This window comes from Nesoenas mayeri, assembly GCF_963082525.1.
Source record: "Nesoenas mayeri genome assembly, chromosome: Z".
In the NCBI taxonomy this organism is placed as follows: Eukaryota; Metazoa; Chordata; class Aves; order Columbiformes; family Columbidae; genus Nesoenas; species Nesoenas mayeri.
In genome coordinates, this window is record NC_137542.1 from 15,680,593 (window position 1) to 15,705,144 (window position 24,552).

A 24,552-nucleotide genomic window follows, 5' to 3' on the forward strand; every position below is an offset into this window, starting at 1 on the left:
GTGACTTCACAAAGGTTCCCCAGGTTATTGTCAAGGCTTTCGTGCCGTGGTCCGAAGGCTTGAAAGCAGGACCACGGAGTTCTGGTTGGGATGCCACAAGAAGAACCTGGGCATGCTGCCTCAGGGAAGGAGCTGGTCAGCCGGGACATGTAATGCAATCTGTACCACTGTTGTGTGCTTTGTCCCTGCTTCTGGAGGTTCCTAGATCATCTGATGTAATTGTCTTCAGGGACTGCTTCTGAAAAGTGGTCTTCATTTTATATCTGCTGGGAAAGACCTGAACTACAACTGTTTTTCTTAGCAAACATGTCTGCTGTGTCACCTGTGCCTTTGAATGTCGTTCCATCCTTGAAGAAGTGTCTTTGTCAGCTGTGCTCCTGCGGGTATGTAAAAGAGAATGGGGGAAGGAACATGGAGTAGTGATTACTTGGCTAGCAGGCTGCATGGCTCTTTGGGGCTTCACTGCTATTCACTGCTGTAAATTGCACATGAAATATTATAATTTTTTTCTTACGTAGGTGGATTGCATCTCCAAGAGCTTTCCACTTTGGGGCCAAAAACTTGCTCTTGGTTGGTTGTTAACTACATTTGAATCTGTGTTTTAATGTAATCCAAAGTGATACTTCCTCTGTAAACATGCAAATTCTGGAAAAGATACAGGGTTAGAACCTTACAGATGGAAGAGAGAACTGAAAATACCAGGATTCATTAGCAGTTTTGTTAGTGTCAGTCTTGTGAATGTATGCAAACTCTTTTCTTGAAAGCTGTTAGATTCTTTGGTATAATGTCCATTCATCCATATTTGCAGGTTAAGAATAAAATTGTTATTAGGGGAAAAAAAAATATCTTTCTGACTCATTCAGTTTTAAAGCTAATAAATGATTATGAGGAGAGTTTAAAAGTATGAAATCCCCACCCAGAATTTGTATCAGGCTGGTATGCATTGTTGCTATTCATCATGAGTAACAAGCATGTACTCCAAAAATAAAACCAACAGAATTGTTGGTATCAAGCAGATTAGAAAATGTATTTCTGAGTACTTTTATCAAACTCTTTTTTGTAAGGTACAAGTGTATCTGATCCTTCTATTCCTAATTCTCTATGTTTTTTTGTTTTGTTTTGTTTTGTTTTTAATCAGTATTTATATGTGACTTTAGGAAATGTGCTCCAGAGAGCAGTAACAGTGTTTTGATTATTGTGTTAGAGAACATGCACTACTGGATTGAGAAGGAGCCTCTGGTCCTAACCAAGTAATATGCTGGAGTGAGTATAGGTCTGTCTTTGCAGCTTGCAGTAATCTTTCAGATGCTAGGTGAACTAGTAGGAACGCTCAGCCGAAGGATGTGGATGATACCTTGGTCATGGCCTATCTTAAGAAACAATAAACTGGATCTTGGGTTGCTACTACATTTACAGTTATGGATTAAGAAGTGATAGCTAAGAATTTTGAGTCCCCTCTGAAGACCTGGCTTCAGATTCAAAGTGATATATATAAAAGTAGAAGTGATATACCTGTGCACCTTTGAGATCTTTACTGCTTGCAGGTAAGTGCAATGCTGTGGTTTTTGTGTTATAATTAGTAGCTCGCTTGTCCTCTGGTTTGTGGTGGATACTTAGGAAATTTTGGTTAGGCTTATATTAGAAGGCCATCATAATTATGCTGGACTTCAGGGTAAAATCCTTCTCTTGTAGAGCACTGATTTAAGGATTAGTGAGGGGGAACTGGGAGAACAGTAGTGATGGTGTTTCTCTGCAGCAGCGACAGTGGTTTCTGATGCGTTTACATGTAGGCAGAGTCTTCCCAAGAGTTGGAACCAATCCATAGTCACTCATTTATGTACTTTAGAGCAGCTTCACTATCTTCTAACTGCACACATTTTACTAGTTTGTACTTTAGGAATACCGGTCAGGGAAAGCTGCAGGAAACTCTTTTATGGTTAACATAATGTACTGCAGGAGCCAAGGTCACAGTCATTTCACTTGTGTTTCTGTCTCTGGACATCTTTAGTTGCTAAAAGAGCTTATTTACCCAGCATTCTTTTATTTTTTTTAAGTGATTGAGCAATGACAGATACAAGTAGAAAAAGTCCTTCTCCCGAGAGGCTTTGAGACAGAAAGAAAAAAATCTAGCCTGATTAGAGATGTGGAAGATGGATGTTTTAAATCAAAATAATACTGGTAGTGTATATGCTTTAGCTGCTGTAGAAAATGTGTGTATGAAGAGGAATACAGAATAGGACACAAGTGGCACCTGTGGCAAGTCAAGGAGATGACCAGCCTTTGGGAAAGAAAGAAAGTGGTAAGATGTGTGATGCTAATGAGGCTCATCAGTATGTGTAATGCAGGAATAGTGCTGCACAGATCATCAAAGACTAGTGTCCTGGTTTTGTTAAATTGTGTGAGAAATGTCTGATTCTCTTTCCCTTGCTACAGGTTTACTGTAGCTATTCTGCTGCCCTCTTACACAGTGTTTGTATTGCATTCCATGCTGTTCCACAAGGTGAAAGTTGTGTTTGACTCTCAGGCAGCTGATGGCGATGAAAGGACCAAGTGACCAAACCAAGATTCTTGACAGTTATTTTTATCAAAGGCGCTTGGTGTGAATTTTGCAGTACATGTCATCTCAGAGAAAGGTTCACTCAGGAGGGAATTCACCATGATTATCTGTGTTCCTAACACACAGGGTTGTGATACCCAATACAAAATCAAATATCTTTAAATTCTTGAGCAGTTCTTGCATTTCTTGTCATTGGGGCCAAAATTTTTGTAAGTAGCAGTTTACCATTTTAAAATATCAGATATTTTATATTTATAGGAAACAATTGAGAGCATAGACCTGGTCACTGTTTAAAAGCTTAATCATGTAACAAGGGAATTTTATTAGTCAGCAAGGGCAGCATAAAAAAAACAGTCTGAACAAATGGAATACATATTTGATTACATAACTTTTCATAGTTAGGCATCTATGCTGAAAATACCTGTCCTTTTAACAAGTCATTTCTGGTAAATGCTTTTCAGTACAAAATACTAGGTGCAGCTATACTGTATTTTTTCACCTGACGCTTTGTTATACCAATTCTGGACACTAGGGCATGTCTTTTCACTGATGGAGGTGATGATGCCATGTTGCTGAGGGATGTCGTCTCCCAGTGAAAGGGAAGCTTCGCATTTTACTCTTGGCAATTTTTGTTTGGAAAGTGACTTGTCCACTGGAGAGAGACTTTCCTTTTTTTTTTTTTTAAATTAATTTTTGTTTTATTTTATTTTATTTTATTTTATTTTATTTTATTTTTAATAAAGTGGGCCTGCTTACATTGTACTGTGTTCTTGATATCATCTTGATATCATCTTCTTGATATCCTGAAGTCCCTTTCTGAAGACACTTGAGAAGGGTTTCTGTTATTGCCTGTTGTAGTTCTTGTGGGGATTTCTAGGGGGTAAAGTGAAATAGAACACTTAGGTGCTGAGTGGCTCCAGTGGCAACTAGTTTCAGAGGGAGTCACTGGGTTTATTTTGCTGCAGAATTGGTTTAAGAACTTGAGTGTCTGTCAGAATGGACCCATCTTCAAAACACAGCTTCTGTAAATGGAGTGCATCACTATCAAAACCACTGGAACTTGAGTAGCTTGACTTGGAGAAAGGAAATATAGTAGCCTGCAAATGTCAAACTGTGGAAGTCTCCCGAGATAAGAAGTCCTACACAATACCTGTGGGATCACTTTTCAGCAGCTCATGGCATTATTCTCAAGATGTAGAATGTTAGTTTTCACACAGACCAAACATTGAGAAACTCAGAAAAAACTGAGAAACAACTGACTGAAATCCTTTCAATAGGGCTCTATTTCTTCCATTAGTTTTAATGAAATTCTGACTTTAAGCTTAAACCAACTTTAAAAAAAATGAGTAGGATTTCTTTTAGCAAATACTGAAGATACTTAGGGTTTCATCATTTTTTCTGTATTGGAAATAGTTTGTTAACAAACTGGCAAATGCATGTCTAGAAAGAGCTTCAGTAAATGCCAGAGTTGGATCCAATTCAAGTTAAAAAGTTCTTATAACCTTAAAAGAAAATGTTCTTTATTCCTACAGAGGAAATGTTTAAAGTGTACTTCTTGTTAAGTAGTCAAAGGAGAGACTTAAAATACAGGAAAAAAGAATAATGTCTTCATGTATTTAACTCTCATTGGATCCATTTGGAATGGGTATTATCTTTTTATTAAACATCTTCCCTCATCTTAAATACTGTAAAGTGAGTAGTTTATACTTTGTGGTGTTGGGAAATAGATAGTATTCTCTAGTCTTGGCTTGAAGAATGAAAAAGTTGGTCAGAGATGGGCCAGTAAAGTGTAGCTGCACATCGCATTTAAACCAATGGGAGATGCAGACACTAAGTACTAAAAAACAGGCCTGGAGTGTGGAGTCCTTGTTTTCAGTACAGTGCACAATCAATTTGGAAAAGGCATAAAACTAGCAGAAGTGCACGTAACTTCCAAGTCCTGCTTAACTCATCCTTTTCTATCAGTACAATAAAAAGTGGTGTAAAAGGAATCAATACATAGAGCAAAGAAAACACTGCAGAGGACAGGGCATGGATACTGCTGATACTTTCGTCAGGTGGTGCTGTGGCAAGGGTTGTTTTGGGTAACTTCTTACCTGCTTCTGTGAAGAGCATACCTGCCTCTGGACACCACTGAGAAGAGCCTGACTCCCTCTTCCTTATGTCCAGCCTCACCAACTATTTACACATAGTGATAAGATCATTCTGAGCCTTCTCATCTCTAAGCTTTTTCAGTCTCTCCTTATATGAGAGTTCTTTAACATCCTTGTGGGCTCTTGCTCCAGTATATTCATGTCTCATACTGGGGACCCCAGGCCAGGACACAGTATTCAGGTGCTTCTTTCCCAGTCCTGAGTAAAGGAGGGATCACTTCCTTGATGGGCTGGCAACACTGTTCAGTGCAAGCCAGAGTGCCACTGGCGTTTCCCACAAGGGCATTTGATTGGCTCTGGAATGACTTGTCTGTGAGGACCACCATGACCTTTTCTGACAAACTGTTTTCCAGCTGGTTGCACATCAGACTGTCCTGCTGCCTGGGGTTATTCCTCTCTAAAGGTAGGACTTTGCATTTCCCTTCGTTAAATTTAATGACGTTCCCGTTGACCCATTTCTTCATCCTGTTGAGGTCCCTCTGAATGACAACACACACAGTGGGTCTATTAGCCAGTTCTCCTAGTTTTATATCCTTTGTAAACCTGTTGATGGTGCCATCTGTCCCATTTTCCAGGTAATTTATAAAGATATTTAATAGTATTTCATCCATTTTCCAGCCCTGGGGCAGACAGCTGGTGACTGGCTTCTGGCTGGACTTCATGCCACTGATCACAACCTTGTGAGTCCAGCAGCTCAGGCATTATTTAGTCCACCTCAGTGTCGACTTATCTAGACCATACTTCCCATCAGTTTGTTGATGAGGATGTTATGTGAGACAGTGTCAAAAGCTTTACCAAAGTCAAGAAAAGCATAAAATAAGTCTCCTCTCATCTACCAAAACAGTCTTCTCATTGTAGAAGGCTTTCAGTTTTGTTTAAGCATGATTTCCCCTTCATAAATCCGTGCTGACCACTCCAAATGATCTCCTCCAGCTCATTTGACAGCCAGTGTCTGGAATTGTTTTTCCAGGATTATTTACTCCATCATCTTCACAGAGATTGAGGCTGCCTGGCCTGTAGTTCCCCAGATTCTCCTTCTTGCCTTGCTTGAGGAAAAGGGTGATGTTTACTTTCTCCTAGTGCTAAGGAGCCTCTTCCAGATTGTCACAGCCTTTCACTGATGAAGAGAATGGCCTCAAAATGACATGGGCCATCTCTCTCAGTGCTTGTGGGGGCTCCATGGACCTGAGTATGCCATTTGTAACCTGCTCCTCCACCACCAAGGGTAAGTCTTCCTTCTCTCAGACTTTACCACTGATCTCAGGGACCTAGGATTGCTGAAAGCTGGTCATACCAGGAAAGACCAGGACTGAGACTGAGATTCAGGGGTTATGCCCTCACTTTTTAACGTAATTAGGTGCTTAGGGTGCATGGTTCTTGCAAATCAGCTTTGTTGACCTTGAAGAAAGATGCAAGCTCATTGGTGCAAGGTAAGAATAATTTGCTGGGGCTTCGCCAGCTGTGCTGGCTTCCTTTCAGGCAGATTTTCTGCAATAGGAGGAACACTATGCTTTACTCCATGTTTGTCTGTAACGCCTCTCCCTGCTGCTTAGCAGGTTTGGATTTGGAAGTCAGTATTAATCATTAGTTAATATTTCTTGCAACCATTTTTTCTCAAATAGCAGGGAGTACTAATAGTGAGAAAATCCTGACTTTATCAAGGACTTACAGTTTAGTGCTTTGGCAGTATTTTATTCCCTTATTGCATAGGTAGGAGTGCAAAATCAGTATTTTTTACATGTTATTTCAAAATTTCTACTTACTGAATTCTAATGCAAGTGGATTGGGAGAAGAGGTTTTGTGATATCAGATGTTCTGATATAACTTCTTTCAGAGGCTCCACTGTGGCATTGTAGAAGCACAAAATGCTGCAACATGAAATAAAATATTAAAACCTTTATTACTTAAAAAGGGAAAGCTTGAGGACAGATTAACAGAAAAACACACATGTATTTAAAATCAAACAAAAAAGAACTTCATTAAGTTGCCTAAAAATCAGCCTGTTTTCACAGATTATTCCCACCAGTACCTTCTGATAGAAGAGCTGTCAAAAATGACTGTCTCTTTCTATCAAAACTTGTGTCAGCATTATGATGGAACAGATAGTTGCTCTTGGCAGGCTTTTGAAGATAGGCATTGGTATAGATGTTGGGTTTCTGAAATTAGCTGGGAACTTGTGATCAATCCATTTTCAGTTTCCATCCTGGAGCCTTTGCTTTTCAGGGTATGGTGAAGCTTATGTTCGAGTGCACAATGAAGTCTGTATTTCCTCTTCCCGAAGGAAAGGAATGACTGTACTGCATATGAATACTGTGTGGGTTGGTTGTTTTTTGTTTTGTTTTGTTGTTTTGTTTGTTTGTTTGTTTGTTTGTTTGTTTTTGTTTGTTTGTTTTGTTTTGTTTTGTTTTTGTTTAGTTTTTCAGCCTTGTAAAGCATTCTGCAAGTTGTGCATCTGACTTTTTGTTGCTAGGTCTGCCAGAGTAACTTGCAGACTTGCATGTTGCGGCTCTGGCAACATTTGATGCTCAATTGAACTGTGGCAGCACTGCTTTCTGAGTAATCTTACTGTGAGCATCTTCATCTAAATGTTTGAAATAGTGGTGCTCTCAGTAATAATTTTTCAAGTGTGTCAACCTCAGTTCATCAAGAGCTAGTTATGGTGGGATTAAATGAGCTAAAGGTTTGCAAACTGCTGTGATCTTTCTGCTGGATATTCTAAGCACTGAAACTAGCACCACAGTGCACTTAAGATAATTTTCTCATCTGTATTCCTTATATTTGCCATTAATTTGGATATTTTGTGATGAAGACTTTACTGCTCTTCTTTGCCAAAATGGGAAGAAGTGACTTAGGCCTGTGAATCCTGTATCTCCCCTTGGAATTATTGTGGGCTGTTATCTCGTGTCCCAAGATGTGTCACTCTGTGAAGAACATTTTCCAGCTGCACCCGCTTAGAGCAAAGAACAGGCAAGAGTCAAGACTAACTGGTAGAAGAAGTGAGTGGAGGGGCATCTGTTTATAATCTTGTAGTTCTGACTTGGTTAATGTAATCTTGTTTTGCCTATTTAGTATCAAATTCTGCCTTTCTTGGCTGTCTTTTGGCTCAACCATCATATTGTTTTTGACTGTTTTGTCTCTCCTCTTTACAGTGCATGCAAAGAGATGGCTTCTGAAGTATACTTTATTGTTGCTGTATTGGTATTTTTTTCCATGTAAAAGAACAGCTACTATTAATACTTGGTGCTGGAGCTACTTTGTTCCTCTGACAGTCACTGTCCAGGTTATTGCAGGTGTAGTAAAGGGTCAGTGAAAGGGGATTTTTGAAAAGGATCCTTATTCCCTGTAAGGCCACTAATCTGCTTGTTTCTCTCTAAGTAATATTACTGCACAAGTAATATTGCATTGCCTTGCTGTGAGATAGCCAAGAATAATGGGAGCAAGCAAGAACGGATTGTGTTTGCAGTTGTTTAACGTCTTGAACTTTTCACCAGCAGATGGCAGCAGGCTGCTGTTGGTCACGAACATTTCTGCTTCTTGCTGTCGGATAAATGTGGAGGTACTGTGCTGAATACTCTGAACTGAGTAGTTTGCCTTAACACAGAGTGGGAAACCAGGCATTGCAAAGCATTGCATGTCAGGCAGTTCAGTGGGTCTGTCTGGCTGCTGGCAAGTCCTCTGCGAGTCCTGGCCACTGTTCAGTGACGTGCTTTCATTTGACAGCCTTTCAAGAGCATTTATTTTGGAAGAAAAATCAAAGCAGGTAGAGCTGTTGCTTAAATAAGTTTGCATTTGTTGCATATTGCCTTTCAGTCCCAGAGAATGTTTCCTTCTGTTCCTAGAATTAATTTTCCTGGCACTAAACTTCAATTAAATGTGAATGCACGTTTTTCTGTGACAGAGACAGCAGAAATGGAGAGAGGATTGGAGCTGATATTGCATGATATGGAAAGAATTATTGTTTTCAATGAAAAACCTATGTAAATATTGATAAAAATGTGGAGTTAAGCAGCTCGTGCAGATGGTTTGTAGTATCTTTAATGGAAAATAAGTTACGTTAGCCAGAGAAACAAAGATATTTTTTACCCTGTAGCCATAAATTAATCTTCACCATAGTAAATGTTTAGTATGTTAACAAGAACAAAATGTCAGAGTTAGATTAATTTTTGAATTTTCTATTTTCAGTGGATTTGAATATTGCAGAATAACTGCATAATTGGCAAAAACCTCCTGAAGAATGTAAGGAGAGGAAAATGCAGGTGTTTTTCTTAGATGAGAAGTAAAACATCAAATCCAGCCAGTATGATCCATTGCACCATTACATGTTAAAACTTAATGCCAAATCTTCAGCTATCCCTATGTGTGTGAGGCTGAGTTTCTTTAAGGTGTTCCAATATAAGCAGGTACCTAAGGAGAGGTTACCTGGACTAAGACTACTTGGGCTTGCCCAGACCCGGTTGTCAACTAACAGATACAAACTACAGGCTGAGTCCAAGCTGCCACAGTCTAAATATTGCGTGCTATTGTCACTTATTCCCACATGCTGGTTCCTAATCCACAACCATAACAGTGATGTGCCTGCAGCTGTTTTTAATGACCTGTTTACAGCAAACCATGCTAACAGTTCCAAAACAAAGAAGCAAAAGATCCAAATTCTTTGAAGCTGTGGCTCTCAAGTGAGTCTTCACCTGTGGAAAATTTGGTGTTTGGTTGTGCAAGTTAAACTATAGCATCCCACACATTGACAACTGGTCTGCACAGATCTGCTACAAGCAACAGTAATTTCAACACTTACTCATTTTTGAATGCTCATTTTGCACCTTTGGTTCCATTAACTGTTATAATATCTAAGTACTATGGGTATTGCTTAAGATTAATACTACGTGAGGAAACTTCAAAGTCTGTAATTTGAGATCAGTCTTCCCAGGCACATCTGTGAAAAAAGTAATCGCAATGTCATTATCAAAATAGTTATTTCCATATGCAAGATTGCAGAAGTTCATTCATTTGTGACATTGATTAGCTTAAGATTTGTGCTTGCATTCCCAGTAAACACCACTGGTGGAACTTTCAAGTCTGTCTGATGACCAGCTTTCACAGGCTAAAAGCCAGGAATGATGTCAGATTTCAAACATTCATGTATATTCTAATTATAAATCTTATTATGCTTTCTACTAAGCATTGAAAGGCTGCACACTGACGTAATTGTAATCTGTTGTATTTGTTTTTTAAAGGGACAGAGAACCTTTGGCTTAGCCAGGTCTTATGAGTTAACTACCTTCAAATTAATGCCGTGGTATAAGGGGGGTTTAATGTGCCCAAGACACAGTGTATATTTTTCCTGTTGGGAAACCTGTAGGAACTGTATTTTCAATGTGAATGAACAAGGTGTAGCCTCTGAGATCCTATCTGGCTGTTAAAACGTCTAGAGGGGGTGCTTACTGTCCACACAAATTATTTACATGCTCACAGCCTGTTTCTTCAAAACCGAAAAATCCCTTCATGTTTCTCAGCATTACCAGAAACTGTGCTTTGAAAATATTGGTGTTCTTTGTCAATCACAATGTTCAGCAACACTGTGTATAAAGCATTGTGTCAATGAAAACGTATTGTCCTGCAGTTTGGAGTCAGTCTAGGGATTTGATCAAGAGTGCATGAAAACTACACTATCAGTGATTATTTAAGATTTCCTGAATTTAAATTTTCAGAAAAGTTTACATTTTTCTGCATAGAAATGACCATATGTGAAGCTCACTTTGATGTCAAGTATGTGTATCTGTTTGCAGAAAGTGAGACTGCTCGAAGTTTTCACCAGGCACGTGTGCTTTTTCCATGGTTAACAGAACCTGTCTGAAGTTATTCTTACTTATTCTTAGTTATTCTTAGTTATTATTAGTTACTGTTAGTTATTATTTTCTTAGGATAAGACAATGTTGATCAAGAAAAGCTATTGATAATTCAGGATCAAGTTCAAAGTTACAACTGATGAAGGTCTGATAAAACAGATGAAAATACAAAAGACATTTTACTACAGGGAAGGATGGACTAGGAAATTAATCTCCCTCCAAAAGGGCTGATTGTGTTCTTATTTTATAAGTCTGGAAATATGGAAGCCCATCATCTGTCAGCAGTGAAAAATGACTGAATGTCCATTTTCTCATTTCCAGAAATGTAAAGCTGTTAAGAATTTCAGGATTTCTGACAGCTTCCTCATGGCTGGAATTCTTTTATACAGTGAATAGTTCAACAGGAAACTTAATTTTTTCCTGATGTATAACTTACTCCATTTGACTTTTTTTCCATCCAAAGTTTTTATGGCTTAAGAACTTCCATCCTGGCAAGGCAATGTGACTATCTCTTTTAACAGTTAGCCAAAATATGCATGCAGTTCTCTAAGCTAGAGCAAGCCTAGAGCAGCTTATGATATTTCCGTGCTGTTTATATTGTCAGACTGTATTGCCATACTGCTAACCAGACTTTTCCGTAGCACTTCAGGTTGTAAATTTAATACAAAGGTAGAAGTAGTAGAAAACTGCCATTCCTTTGCATGGGGAGAGACAAATTTAATATAGGAGTGAGGGAGTTGTTCGTAAATTTCTTCTTCCCTCCCCCATTCCTCCACTTTCCTTTCTTGGCTTGCATTATGCCCAGTGTGTTAGAAATGACATAGATCACAGCAACCACATGTTGGAGACCTTCTGGCAAAGTTCTATCAGCATGCATCTTACACTTCCTGAAAGCTGGAGCAGTTGGTGAAAACATGCTATTGGAAATTGTTTTGCAGAAGCCTTCAGTTTTACTATCGCACCAGGTTCATGCCCTGTTAAAAGAATGCAGGACATTATTTCCCTGGCAAGTACTCCTGTTGTACACCAGTTTAAATCTACTGTCTGCAGAGGAATAGTGCCTCATTTCACTGGTGTAATATGAAATTACCTATAGAAGGTATTGCTTCAGGTTCTCTCCAGCTATTTCTTAAACAAAATTACTACTTTGCCCTAAAATCAGTGGAAATTAGTTCCCTTTTTTTTTTTTTTTTCTATACAGAAATTATTTGGTGGAGTTATTTTACAAAAAGTAATTACTCTGAGTCTTACTTGAATTTGAGGACACTGGGCTGTGGTCTGTGTGTTTACAAATTGCAGAGCATCCCATTGTTGTGTTAGGTGAAAGGATCTGTGAGGATCATTCAGTTCAACTTCCTGTTCTTCTCAGGACTACCTGAAACTAAACCATATGGCTAAGAGCATCATCCAGGCACTCCTTGAACTCTGACAGGCCTGGTGTCATGACTGCTTCCCTGGAGAGCCTGTTAACAGTAACTGACTGCCCTCTCAGTGAAGAATCTTTTCCTAATTTCCAATCTGAGTATCTCCTGGTGCAGCTTCATTCCATTTCCTCATGTCCTATCACTGGTCATGAGAGAGAGGACATCAACATCTCCCCCTCCACTGCCTAGCTGGAGGAATCTAAACTGCCATGAGGTCACCCCTCAGCCTCCTCTTCTCCAAGCTGAACACGCCAAGTGACCTCAGCTGCTGCTCCTGTCTCACCCCTGAGGCCTTTCACCATCTCTGTCGCCCTCCTCTGGACACACTCTAATACTTTAATGTCCTTACATCGAGTCACCCAAAACCACACGTAGCACTCGAGGTGGGAACCGCGCCACTGTGGTGTAGAGCAGGACAATCACCTCCCTCAACCAGCCAGCGATGCTGTGCTTGGTGCACCCCAGGCCACAGCTGGCCCTTTTGGCTGCCAGGACACGGGGTTGACTCATATTCAACTTGCCACCAACCCAAACCTGCAAACCTGCTTCCACAGGGCTGCTCTCTATCCTCTTGTCCCCCGGTTTGTATACATAACTAGGATTACCCCACCCCAGATGCAGACTCTTCTGCTTGCTCTTCTTAAATTTCATGTAACCAGTGATTGCGCAGCTCTCTACTCTACCCTGGTCTTACTGTAAGGCCTCTCTTCCCTTGAGTGAGTCCACAACCTCTCCTAATTTAGCATTATCAGCAAACTTACTTAATTTATGTTTGGTTCTTGTGTCTTGTGATCATTTATAAAGACATCAAAGAGCAATGGCCATAAAATTGATTCCTGGAGTACCCCACTGGTGATTGACCACCAGCCTGATGTAACCCCATTTACTGTAAGTCTTTGAGCCTGCTCTGTCATCCAGTTGCTTACTCAACGTTATTATGCACCTGTCTAGCTGTGTGATGGATATTTTGTCTAGAAGGATACTGTAAGAGATGGTATCAAAAGCTTTGCTAAGATCCAAAAAATCTATGTCTGCTGGGCTTCCTTTGGTCAACTAGATGGGTGACTTTATCGTAAAAGGAAATTGAGTTAGTCAAATGGGACTTTCCCATCATGAACCCATGGTGGCTATGAGCAATGACTGCAGTGTCTCTCAAGTGGTTTTTAATATGTCCCAGAATAACCTTCTCCATAATTTTACAGGCACTAAAGTGAAACTCACTGGCCTGTATTTACCAGGATCTTCCTTCTTACCTTTCTTGAAAACAGGGACATTTACTTCTGCTTTGGTGCTGGGCTTTTCTCCAGCATCCAGAAGACCAGGTCATTACTTTGGTGTTTTTAATGGCAATTAAAGTGTTGTGTATGTAGAAATAAGTTTCTACATCAATTATGAATTCAGTTCTGGAAGTTCCAGTCCAAAACCAGTTCACAACGATTTCTGTCAGTGCGTATCTTCAGATGAAAGGTTTTAAAAAACTGTTGCTTCTCTGTCATATCCTATTCACTATGGCAGCAGCTAACAGTCATAAAATATAGAGTATGGTTCCCACACTGGACTTGAAAGGCTCTAATACAGGTATCAAAGAAGCTCCATGTGTAGCACAGTTTTCTTCTCGTATTTTGTAGCAAATAAATGCTTGAAGATACAGTTCAGTGCAGACATCCTATTATTTCTGACATTGGAAATCCAGCCTGCTGCTCAGAAATATTTTCTTGCTTCTCTGTGTCATGGAACAAGGTAAAGTGGACCTAATTCAAGGTGAGAGCAAAGTCAATGAGAACAATGTCATAAACTTTCCTAGAAAATCCTCTCTGGGAATCCTACCTCTCATTTTGCAGAGGTTTCTGTCCTGGCCATAGCATTTGAGGGAGATATCTGCCATTAAAGCATGGCTATACAGCGTGATTTCTGGTTTAGACTTGTGTGGCTTTTAAGCAGAAGTGGCTACATCATTTTTATGATTAGACTGTTACCTCTTCTGGTTGGAAGGTAAGCACAGCACTTCTTTAGCCAGTTTGGTCGCAGAGACTAAGAAAACATGAGCTTGCTGTCATTCACGTCAGTGTCCTTTGCCTTCTGAACAAATGGAAACTGAGCTTGGCTCCTTTTTTTGGGTCCCTCTTATTTATACTCGGTTATTGGCAGGAAGTCTGTATTGCTTCACTCCTCTTTGTAGTGCTTGGGCAGGAAGCACAACCTGCAGGGCACATGGCCCAAATACCAATGAAACCAGAGTTCAGCAGCCCCTGGATTGAGTACAGTCCCCTTTGGCAGCCTCTGTAAAGTCACTCAGTCTTGTTTCTGCCTGCACAAGTAGAAATAAGATAATGTTAGTTTTGTGTGTGTGTGTGAGCATAGGTTAAGTGAGATTCACGTGTGGAAAACCTGTGAGCAGAGGTACAATATTTTCATTTTTTCCTCAAGAAGAATCTTTTTGAGGAGCTTGGACCAGGTGCACAGGAGCTTCTCAACATCAAATGGGAAGTATATCATTGTGGCTAGGAGTAACACCTTCTGTTCTCATTTTCCAGCATGCTCCGTCTCAGTGAAGGTAAAGGCAACAGCTGTTAATTCAGCACAAAACCATGAGAAACTTCTGTCTAAAACTGATGAACTCACGTCTCAGGAACTATTGAAAAGCTTATCATTTAAGCATTCAATTTGACTCAAACCCTTCGCTGTCTATTTTTTTTTTTTTCTTCCTGAGTACTTGTATATTTATTTCCCCATTTTCTTTAATGAGAGTTAGACTAATTTACATCTAGTTTATGATAATTTATATGCTGCTGTGATGTCTGAGATGGTTTTCTGGACTTTCCAATGCTTTGCAATGTTGTGAAGGAGGGCAATTCTGGATCTCATTTTCGAGAAACTTGTGCAATTTGTTGCATAGCTTAGCTTCCTTTCAGTTTTCAGCTCTTACGTTATCTGTCTGCTTCTTTTTAACTCCATCACTCAGCTGGCCTGTACTTTCATTCATCTGATTGTATATAGCAAACTATTAGCTGGAATAAGAGCAATTAATAAAAGTCTAACAGATTTTTCTGTTTAAAACAGAACTCACCAACATTTGAATTAAATCTAAATTTTCTTAAATCTTGATGACGCTTAGCCAAGATTTCACCTCAGTTCCCTATTATGTAAAGGCCAAACACAACATCTGTCTGTATCCAAAGTGAAAGTCTGGGGAAGCTGACAATTGGGGAGCTTGGATTGAGGGATTTACTTTTGCTTCACATTTGTACAAGAACAATCTCTCAATTTAAGATCTCACAAGTTTACGAATACTGAAACATAATAAACTTGGTTCAATGTCTTCATGACCATGCATGTTTTCCGTTTTTTGGCATAGCATTGCCATATCCTGGTCTTTTGAACAAAGAAAGAATGGACAGCACAGAGGGATGGATGCCTATGTTTGTTTCCTGTCTGCATCCAGAAGGCAATGAATTCACTCAGATGTGTGTTATTATGTGACATTCCTGACCTCACCATGTGTGGGTGTACTTGATTCTTCTAACCCTCCATCCTCCCCGCAAGGACTGGTAGCCATCTGTTCAGAAGAACCTGATGATTGTTCATCACAAAATCATTATTCCATCTAGATGCACTATACTACTGACAGCTGAGATATTATATCTTCAGTATATTTCACAGTGAGGAGGATGGCAAGGTTTATCTGGCAAGGTTTATCTGTGTAATCCATTCCCGAGCATTTCAGCAGGCACACCAGATGTATCATGATGTACTCATTAATTACCTCATCCCTTTCTGTGACACCTTGAATTGCAGTCTTTCTTTTGGCCACTAGTCTTGCAGCCCAGGTGTTACCTAATTCAACAAGATTTTCGAATCTCTCCAAGATTCTAATGTAGTTATTTGCATGTTTATTCCTGTATAGTGTGAATGTACAAGCAGAAAACATAACATCTAATGATGCCTATTGTCTGTACAATCAGCTGTTGGTAGTCATCAGTCTAGAAGGGATATTGCCTTCATTCAATGCCTACCTATGGAATGATCCTTCTTTTAAAGGTGGTGTTTTCCAGTCCATAATAGCCCTGCAAGCCTTTAATGTGCTCGAGCAGTTCAGCACTAGGGTGGATAAACTGTCACTGTGTTGTCTCTGCTTCCTTCATCCCAGGCAGGGTTTAGTGACCTCATCTGCATCTTAAGAACAGGCAGAGCTCATTGGCATCTGTCTGCAGTAACATTATTGATATTAAACATTTAAACACTTGGTTTCTCATAAAGAAACAACATTGTCTACTCAAACTGGTTAATCTTTGGGGCTTACAGATGAATTCTCTGAGGACTGATGTGTCAATCTCTTAGTATTTTAGCTACCTGAAATACCTTTCTAACTGTCTGTCTCCTCTCAGATAAGTATCAAGTATGCATCTCTACTTGATGTATAGTAGAGCATACGAGGTAAGATGTAAAAGAAGCTGGTATTTCCTCCATCATTGCTGGTCAGGGGCAGTGAGTGTGCACTCGCAAGGACAGACCTCACTAGGTCTTGCTTTGTTAAGTCATAAAATCTGTTATAATGAGTTTGTGTGAAATGTGATCTGCATTGTGTTAATGTGCTGAAATCTGAGAGCTCTCAGGCTTTAAGTGAGGATGGCATTATAGTACTTCATGAAAGGTCTGATTACACTTTGACTGCTCTCTTGGGGGAGAGGAGTATGAAACTTTCTTTTCAGTTGGAATGCACAGATAAATTGCTGTATTCATTTTGTGAAAGTTAGACCCATTACTACCCAAATTTAGTATTCCTGGACATAGATATCTACCAGTTTCCTGCAAAGAGCGTATACCAATTTCAAATGATACTCTTCACATAATTTACAGAGGTTATTGGACTGTTTGGACCTTCCTTTTCCTAATGTCCTGGGTCAGCTGCCAAAAGTAATGCAGCCACAAATGTTTAGTGTGTGCTCTCACCGTGACTGCTCCTGGGACCCTTGAAACAGAATTTTGGCATCAGTTTCTCAACTGTTTGCTGCATTTAGATAGGATGAGTGAACTCTGACTACATAAAAGGCTTACTCAATCTGAACAATTGCCTGGTTTTGCACAGTTGTTTCTTGGGTTAACAACAGGATCTTTAAATCTTCCTTTCTACTTGCTACACTTTCTGTTTTAAACGAATCAATATTAATCTTTGCTTACATTATTTCAAAGAGGACATGTATGAAAGAAGTAGGAAGATAGTATTTATTTCTGTGAATTATCTATTGTGATCGTTCATGTACTGAAATACAGATAAGTCAATAAAACCCTCTGGTACCCTATTGGTAGTACCTAAAATCATATTAATGACAATGTGAAGAAACAGTATAATTCTTGTTAATTAAGGGTTATTTGAGATGAGACTAGTAGGAAGGTTATATGAAAGATTTTCATTTTTTGGTTGCACATGTGGAAAGCAAGATAAGAAGTATGAACCAAGGAAAGAGTGTCTATGAAGAGTACAGTGAGCTTAATATAGAGCCTTGCTCAGAGTTCACTAGGTCACTAAAAAAGAATGGCCATGATGACTTTTTGCAGCTTTTGAAATGCATGCAACTACAATGACATGTAATAGTGAATGCCAGGGTTTTGTCCTCTTCCAGAGCACTGTCCTCCTTCCAGCTGCCCTGGATTCCTAGTGGTGGCATTCTAATGAGGGTGAATTTGGAACACCAACCAATCACGTATTTAATTATTTTGGCAATGATGATCTCTATACATCTACAAATATGTTTCTCTTTTGTTAACCTTTTGCCTGACATCACAGTGAAGACTGTACATGTAAGTGTGTCAAACCTCTCTTTCTCCACTGCCACTTATATTCATTTTGAGGTGATTCTGATCCACCTGTTCTAGCATTTGGTGAACCTATGTGAAATTTGGCATTCAAAGTTCAATGCTCTGACATGACACAAACTAAAAAGACTCCGAGCTGTGTGGGAATTACAGTTAACTTTCCAAAGACATCAGATTAATATTTTTGTACTGTTATGATCACATAGCCTTCAATCTTCTCTCAAGGGTTCTCTTGCTTCTGTGGTGCACTTAATTTTTGTTTCCAAATCATTTACTATCTAAAAGCAGAACCTTGTACTTTCCATAGGCTCGTGTCCACAATGTTTTCGTTTTCCTGGTGTTATTACGATATTCAATATTTATATGCAATATATTTTGATACTTTGCACATGGATGCTCTTCTTCCCTTCATAAACATCTAATCTGTCATCCATCCTTTTGTAACTCTCTCAGGTAGCTGGGCCTCTGGTTGCGTCTCCATTGCTTGAAGACACTTGCATGAATACCCACCTTCATTGATTTTCTTTGAAGCTTGACTGTTGGCAATCTGTTCCTGCTATTAGACCCTGCTCCAGTTCTTTGGCATATTTTTATGTCCCTATATTTCTTTGGACAGCATCACCATTCCATCTAGAGATTTCTATAATATTGACTTGATCTCACCATTCGTGGAAAGTAGAGATGGTACAAGAAGTGAATTATGTGGTTGAGGAAATGTTGCTTTTCTCTCTGAAAGTTGGTCTGAGGACCAGTGTTTTTAAAACGGAAAACTAAATTTTCCTGAATGACAATTCAAGTAATTTCTAAGCCTCGTATTTTTTCTCACAAGCAGTAATGCCATGGCATCCATGACCTTTATGGACAATAATTACTAGTAGTAAGCCACATAACTGGGATAAATTAGGATTTTAATAGTAGAATTTTCTTACCATTTCACTTGCATTTTGATCTCATTGTGATAATCTTTTATCATTAATCATAGACATTTAAAAAGAACAGAAAAATATGAGAGGCTTATCTTGAAAAATTAATAAACCTTACAGGATTCCTCCTCTTTCTCCCCTGGAGAAGACTATATTGTTTCCTTACTTGGCAGAGAGTTGTGCTGTTTAGGGAGACTGCAGTGAATGCAGAAATTGAATTAAAACATCCTGAGTTCTGGTCCTGAGCCATGGATCTAGGTTGTGCTTCCAAGTTTAAACAGTATTTAATACAAACTGATAATTTTCTTACGTTTCATCTCAGCTTCTCTTGCATTGTTTTTACCCTCAAAGAGTCTGCAATTATTCCACAATTCTTAGTAAAAAAATAACCCTACATACTTCCTTGTTGTTACATTTTATTGCTAATATTGGCCAGGCTAACGTGATGGACCTCAATCGAGTAAAGTGTAATTTGTACAAGTGAAAAACAGAGTAGAATTATACCCCTTCCTCCTCCCCAACAATATCTAAGCAGGCAAGTACAACAGCTGTCAAAACTGAGGTCTCACCAGTTCTTAGAAACTAGGATACAATTTGACAACTGCAATATCAAAACCTTTATACAGTAATTTTGACTGCTTAGCTCAGACATTAACATGCCAACTTGCTGCAGTCACATAGCAGGGACTTCAGTACTGAAGACATATGTAGTTGTTTTATAAATATCTATTATGCCAGAAGGACTAGTAAAGGGTAGCAAATCTAAAAGTCTAGTATTATTCCACTCGTAAGAGTCTTGTCCTGTTATTTATATTAGTCTCCAGCAGAAAATATTCCCAGGAGTATCTCTCTGGATGCAGAAGCAAAGTTTTTATAGTATCATATATTGGTGGTGAATTATCACTGATGATCATTTTCTGCTCACAGTCTGTAAAACAATGCTACTGTAAGATCTGTGGGCATGCATCACAATTTAGTGCAAAATAACAGAAGACAAAACATTCAGGTTTACTTATCTGCCTTGTCAGGAAGGATTTATTTGTGGGAAAGTGCTTTTCCCAAGAGCTAACTCTGAAATATCTCATTCTGTTGTTGTTGTGTTCTCTGAAGTTCAACATAGCAAGAAGAATTCTATATATGAAGAGTGGGTGAAAACTTGAGGTGTAAAGCCACCTGTGTTGCCAGGTCCTGCTGAAGGCTGAACTTCATCCTGCAGCAATGAGCTTGCCAGCCTGAGGCTGCTGCTATCTGCCGGAGATGCAGGAGATCCTGGCCTTTTTCCCATCCCAGGCTGCTGAGAAGACCTCAGCATTCACACTGCAAGCAATACCTGCAAGGGGAAAAACACAGATTCCGCAAGCTGTTGTTCCCTGCCTGCTCCTGTGGGGTCTTAGGAGAGGTACCTGCATTACCCAGCCCTGTCCTGCTGGCACACTGGACCCCTCACCATGCCCAGTGCCAACAGTGCTTCTGGGCAGGTACAGGACTCTGTCTCTTAAATGTCCATCAGGATTCAGGATAACGTGCCTGCAGCTGAGAGCCTGACTGGTGTGGGCAGGGAGCAGAATGAAGCCTCTGCTCTGGACCACGTGGGAAACCTGTTCTTGCAAGGAAACCCCTGAAAACCCTCTGAATGCTGCTGAGGGTTAATGGGATGCTAACCCATGGAGCTAGTGAAGCCTCATTGCTCCTGGTCAGGCATTCCTTATTTGTAAAATGCTGCCATTGGCCAGCGTTTGCACTGTATGCAGGGCCATGATGAACTAGGTTGTCTAGTGATTTCCCCCTACTCTGGTCTGAGTGCAATTTTACCATAACAAGTTAACGTGAGGGCCTCATCAACACTCTCCGAAGCCAAGCTGAAGACTGGTTTGCTGTGTCATAGACTTTAAGTACACGTAAGGGTGGTGTGAAGCTAGCCAATTTGAAGCAGAAAGAATAGATAGATCGTTATCCCTTGTAGAATGAAGAATAGTTCCTGGCAACACTGGAAGACCACAAACATGGCCAGTGTGGGACACTTTTTTTTTTTTTTTGAGATTTCCACCATGAAGTCTTTTCTTCTAATATTTAAACTGGCAGGGTTAGTCTGTCTTACTCCCTGTAAGACCTCCCTTTGGGTCCAAATTCAAAACTTCTCTAAGGCAAAAATGAACCTACTAGGACTCCTCCAGATTTATAATTTCTTAGAAGGATTTGTAATCCAAATGAGAAACTGGTTTGTCAGAAAGATGCTGAATTTTATTTGGGCCTTCAGGACCCCTTTTCCACTTTTATGCTAGTTTGGAAAATGACTCAGTGTATGAAGATGAACCCTTGAATGTTTACCAGAAGTTATCTGTATAAATTTACATAATCAGAATCTCATCCTGGATTGCTCAACATTTAATGTAACGGGGACTTTGTTAAGTATGATGCCCTTTCAAATGAATAAGTCATATCTGGACTAGACGTAGCACTGTAAAACATACATCCAGTAGGGAACACTCTGATGTTGACAGGAATTATGTATGAGATATAAAACCAGAGGCCCTTGCCTCTTACTGTAATTCCCATGGGCTGGTTCCTGAAGTCCTTAGTCAGCAACCTTTGCACTGACTTTAGCAGGTGTGACTCAATCCAGACAGTGACATGAACAGCTATGTCGCTGGGAAGAAATCAGAGAGTGGTACGTCAAACCTCTTTTTGACAGGATGAGCCTTGCGCATCCCACTCTGGTCTGGTCCCAACGTGGAAAGAAGGAGGTTACCAATAATGAACAATTCATGGTGGTGTTTTAGTTCAAGTCAGGAGGGAGCTAGCTCAGAAAACCTTGGTGCATATTATGGAGATGTCTGGCAGTACCCATACTGAATTGCTTTCAGAGAGATGTGCAAAGCAGTGCTGCCCAAGTGTGAGTGAACAGAGACTCCTGAACGGTTACCCTTTTGTTCACTTGTCTACACAAGTGAGCTCAATATGTGAGCAAGGCAGGAAAATTTTATGACAAATGGAACAAATGGGACATCAAATAGAGTTTCTAGTCCAGTACAGTATGGCACACTTGGCTATATCTCAGATTAACTTGCTTTTTTCTTCATCTAGGCAAAATTACTTTTCTTAGCCTGTTTTTATTGGCTTCACAGAGTTTTTTGACTGCAGGCTATAGTAGTGGACAGAAACAACACTTTCTTTGGGCAGGTTGTGCTTTTGGATTTTCAGTAATCAAGGCTGTAGCAGACATTGCGATGTTTGCTTATCCACTATTTTGTAGTTGCAATCTGCAGCCAACTTATACAATGAAGTATTATTAGTCAGCTACCTGTAAGTCATTAAGTCCTGTGCTGCTCTTTTTTCCTTGCAGATGTCACCATTGTCCACACCTGCCCGTCAGGCCCTATGATCAGAGTGAGAAGCCATGTATGCTGTCAGAGTACACGGAGAAATACCCCCTTTATCCTACCACTCGTCCCAGAAGCTCATTTAAGCCAGAACAAGTGTACAAGATGGCGGAGATACCAATGGAAGGCATCTCGACTACAAAGTATGAAAAATAGTGAGAGTGAGGACTGTGACTTAGATGTGTGTTTGAAAGATGGGTAACAGAAAATAAAAATTATTGTTTTTCACAAGGGGAGCCTGAACACTCCAACACTGAGATTGTACAAACACTCATAAGGGCTTCATGAAGGAGGCGTGAAGGTCTGTCTGAGGCCAGTTCTTGTAGTGAAGGCAAGCAGATAATTTTCTTGCACTTCATACAGGCTGAGATATGATCTGATCAGAAAATACATAAGCCATAGAAGCACAGTCACGGTCTTGGCTTTTGCTCACTGTTTTGCAAAGGCTCCTGGGAAAACAGCAGAAACGCTGTCTGGTAAAGTATGGATTATACTGGAGGAGTATTTTTCTTTTGTTCTGTGTTGTGTGGCACTTTATACACAGTAATGTGAGTGAATGGTTTCCAAGAAGGTATAAATATGGTAGAGCTTAATGATTGGAAAGGGGGTGCATGTGTTTTCCTTAAGGCAGTCATTGTGGATTCCTGGGCTGTTTCTTCTTCTCAACTATGTTGTTGCTCAGCGATGTTGTTTGGCAGCAGTCTTCACACCTGCACTGTGCCCGTTTCCCTAATGGAGGTTAGCTCCTGAGGCTGTTCCCTGCTGCCAGTAAAGTCATGTGCTAGTGGCTTGTCCACAGAAGAAACTCATAAAAATAGGAATCCGATCCTTTAATATGAATCTGAGAGCTTCACTTTCCTCAAACAGTGGCTGCTGTCTGATCTTGATGTTTACTTCCTTTGTCATTACAGGAACAGTAACGATCAACATCACTCTTTCCTTTGCTGCACTGAATTAGAGACCTAGGAGATGCCAATGGCTATTAATCAAGTCTTAACATCTATCACCACCCATTTGTCCTCATCCTGACACGGAAGCTCTAATAACTCCTTCCCCTACAAATGCCTATTGAAGAGCTATCAATTTAAATCACAAATGTGGCTGATGAATTCTGAAGTGTCAGGCTTACATTCGGGATACCTCAGTCTGGGTGGGAGTTTTCAGCAATGACCAAGAAGATCAGACAGTTTCAAAGAGCAGACTTTACTTCTACATATGCCCTCCATCTCCAGTATGAGCTAAAGCAGCTACACACCTTTGTACCTGTCTATAACTAAATCCTTGACTCATTGGTGTCTTCTTAAGGCAGGCAAGGAGTGGCAGCCACCGTGTGGGATCTGTCAAAGAGACTGTAGAAACTTCCAGTTCAATCAGCAAAACTATCCTTGCTCAGACAAGAATAGTGATTCCTACGGTAACTGTTACTCCTGAAGTTTAGTGCAAATTCTGTAAAGCACGCTAGCAAGAAAGCGCAGAAATTAGTTATATTTGCTTCTTCAGAGCATGCATCCCACCAAATATGTAAAACCTGCCTACCCTTGTAAGTGGAGAAAACACAGAGCCTGGGCAGTTAGCCACTGGATTGCAAAACTCGCTGTCCTCTGGGTAAGACTGGTAAGAAAATACACCCAGTGTGAAAGTACCAAGATCTAGTGTGAAGGTGCCACCACCTACTAGAGGGCTGCTAAAAGTTCAGTTCTGTGTGGCTAAACTCGGAAAGAATGAATTGACAGAGCATATGAGAATAACTGCAGGGACTGCGAGGCCAGCATACTCTGAGCTGTCACCAGTCTTCTCTAATAACAATTTGCTGAGTGTCAGGTGCCATACTGCAATAGCAAGCCTCTGTGACAAAATCTGTGAGTTGCAGGCAGTACCATTTTTCTTGGAGTCTTGGATGCAGGTGGCCACTGATTTATCAGCAGACAGATCTCTCCTCTGTAATCTCCACTGCAGTTTCTGGTATATTGCAGTAGTCAGAGTGGGAAAAGGTGCTCCCACTGCCAGAAAACCCTCGGTCACACTGATGAATTGTTTGCCTGTGATTTGTTCCTTGCCACTGGTACCAGCTCAGCTGTTTCAAACGTGGAATTGAGCAGTGTACTGTAAGTGGCTTGGGAAAGACTCTCTGTTACTGACCCTTCCCTGCTACTGAGGTTGCTGCCTGTCTCTTGTACTCCTGCTTGTCTTTTCTTGGTTCCTTTTAAAAAACACATTGGCTTTAAATTGCTGACTAAAGTATTCCAAGGATCTACAACGTGTGACATCTATTATACGTAAGCACCTCTTGATGCTCTTGGAATTTTTTTGTATTTCTGTTTTTACCCCTATTCCCAATACTTTGCAAAGTGAATTCTCTTCCCTTCTGCTCCACGTGAACTTTTAAGAACCTTGTTTATTTGCTAAAATACCTAACTCATATAGTATATACAGAGGCTCAGGCCCTTGCCCACTCAGC

General features: G+C 40.1%; 1 protein-coding gene across 1 annotated transcript in view; it reads left to right on the forward strand.

Annotated features, from left to right (window-relative positions):
- Positions 1–306: 306 nt before the first annotated feature.
- The window catches only part of SAXO1 (stabilizer of axonemal microtubules 1), a gene marked incomplete at both ends in the record, with an annotated part of 30,374 nt that continues 6,128 nt past the window's right edge, over positions 307–24,552 (forward strand). Inside the window, 3 exons of the mRNA XM_080362498.1 lie at positions 307–383; positions 22,058–22,249; positions 24,068–24,199. Coding sequence (XP_080218624.1) covers positions 307–383; positions 22,058–22,249; positions 24,068–24,199 — 401 coding nt within the window. The remainder of the gene's footprint in view (positions 384–22,057; positions 22,250–24,067; positions 24,200–24,552) is intronic.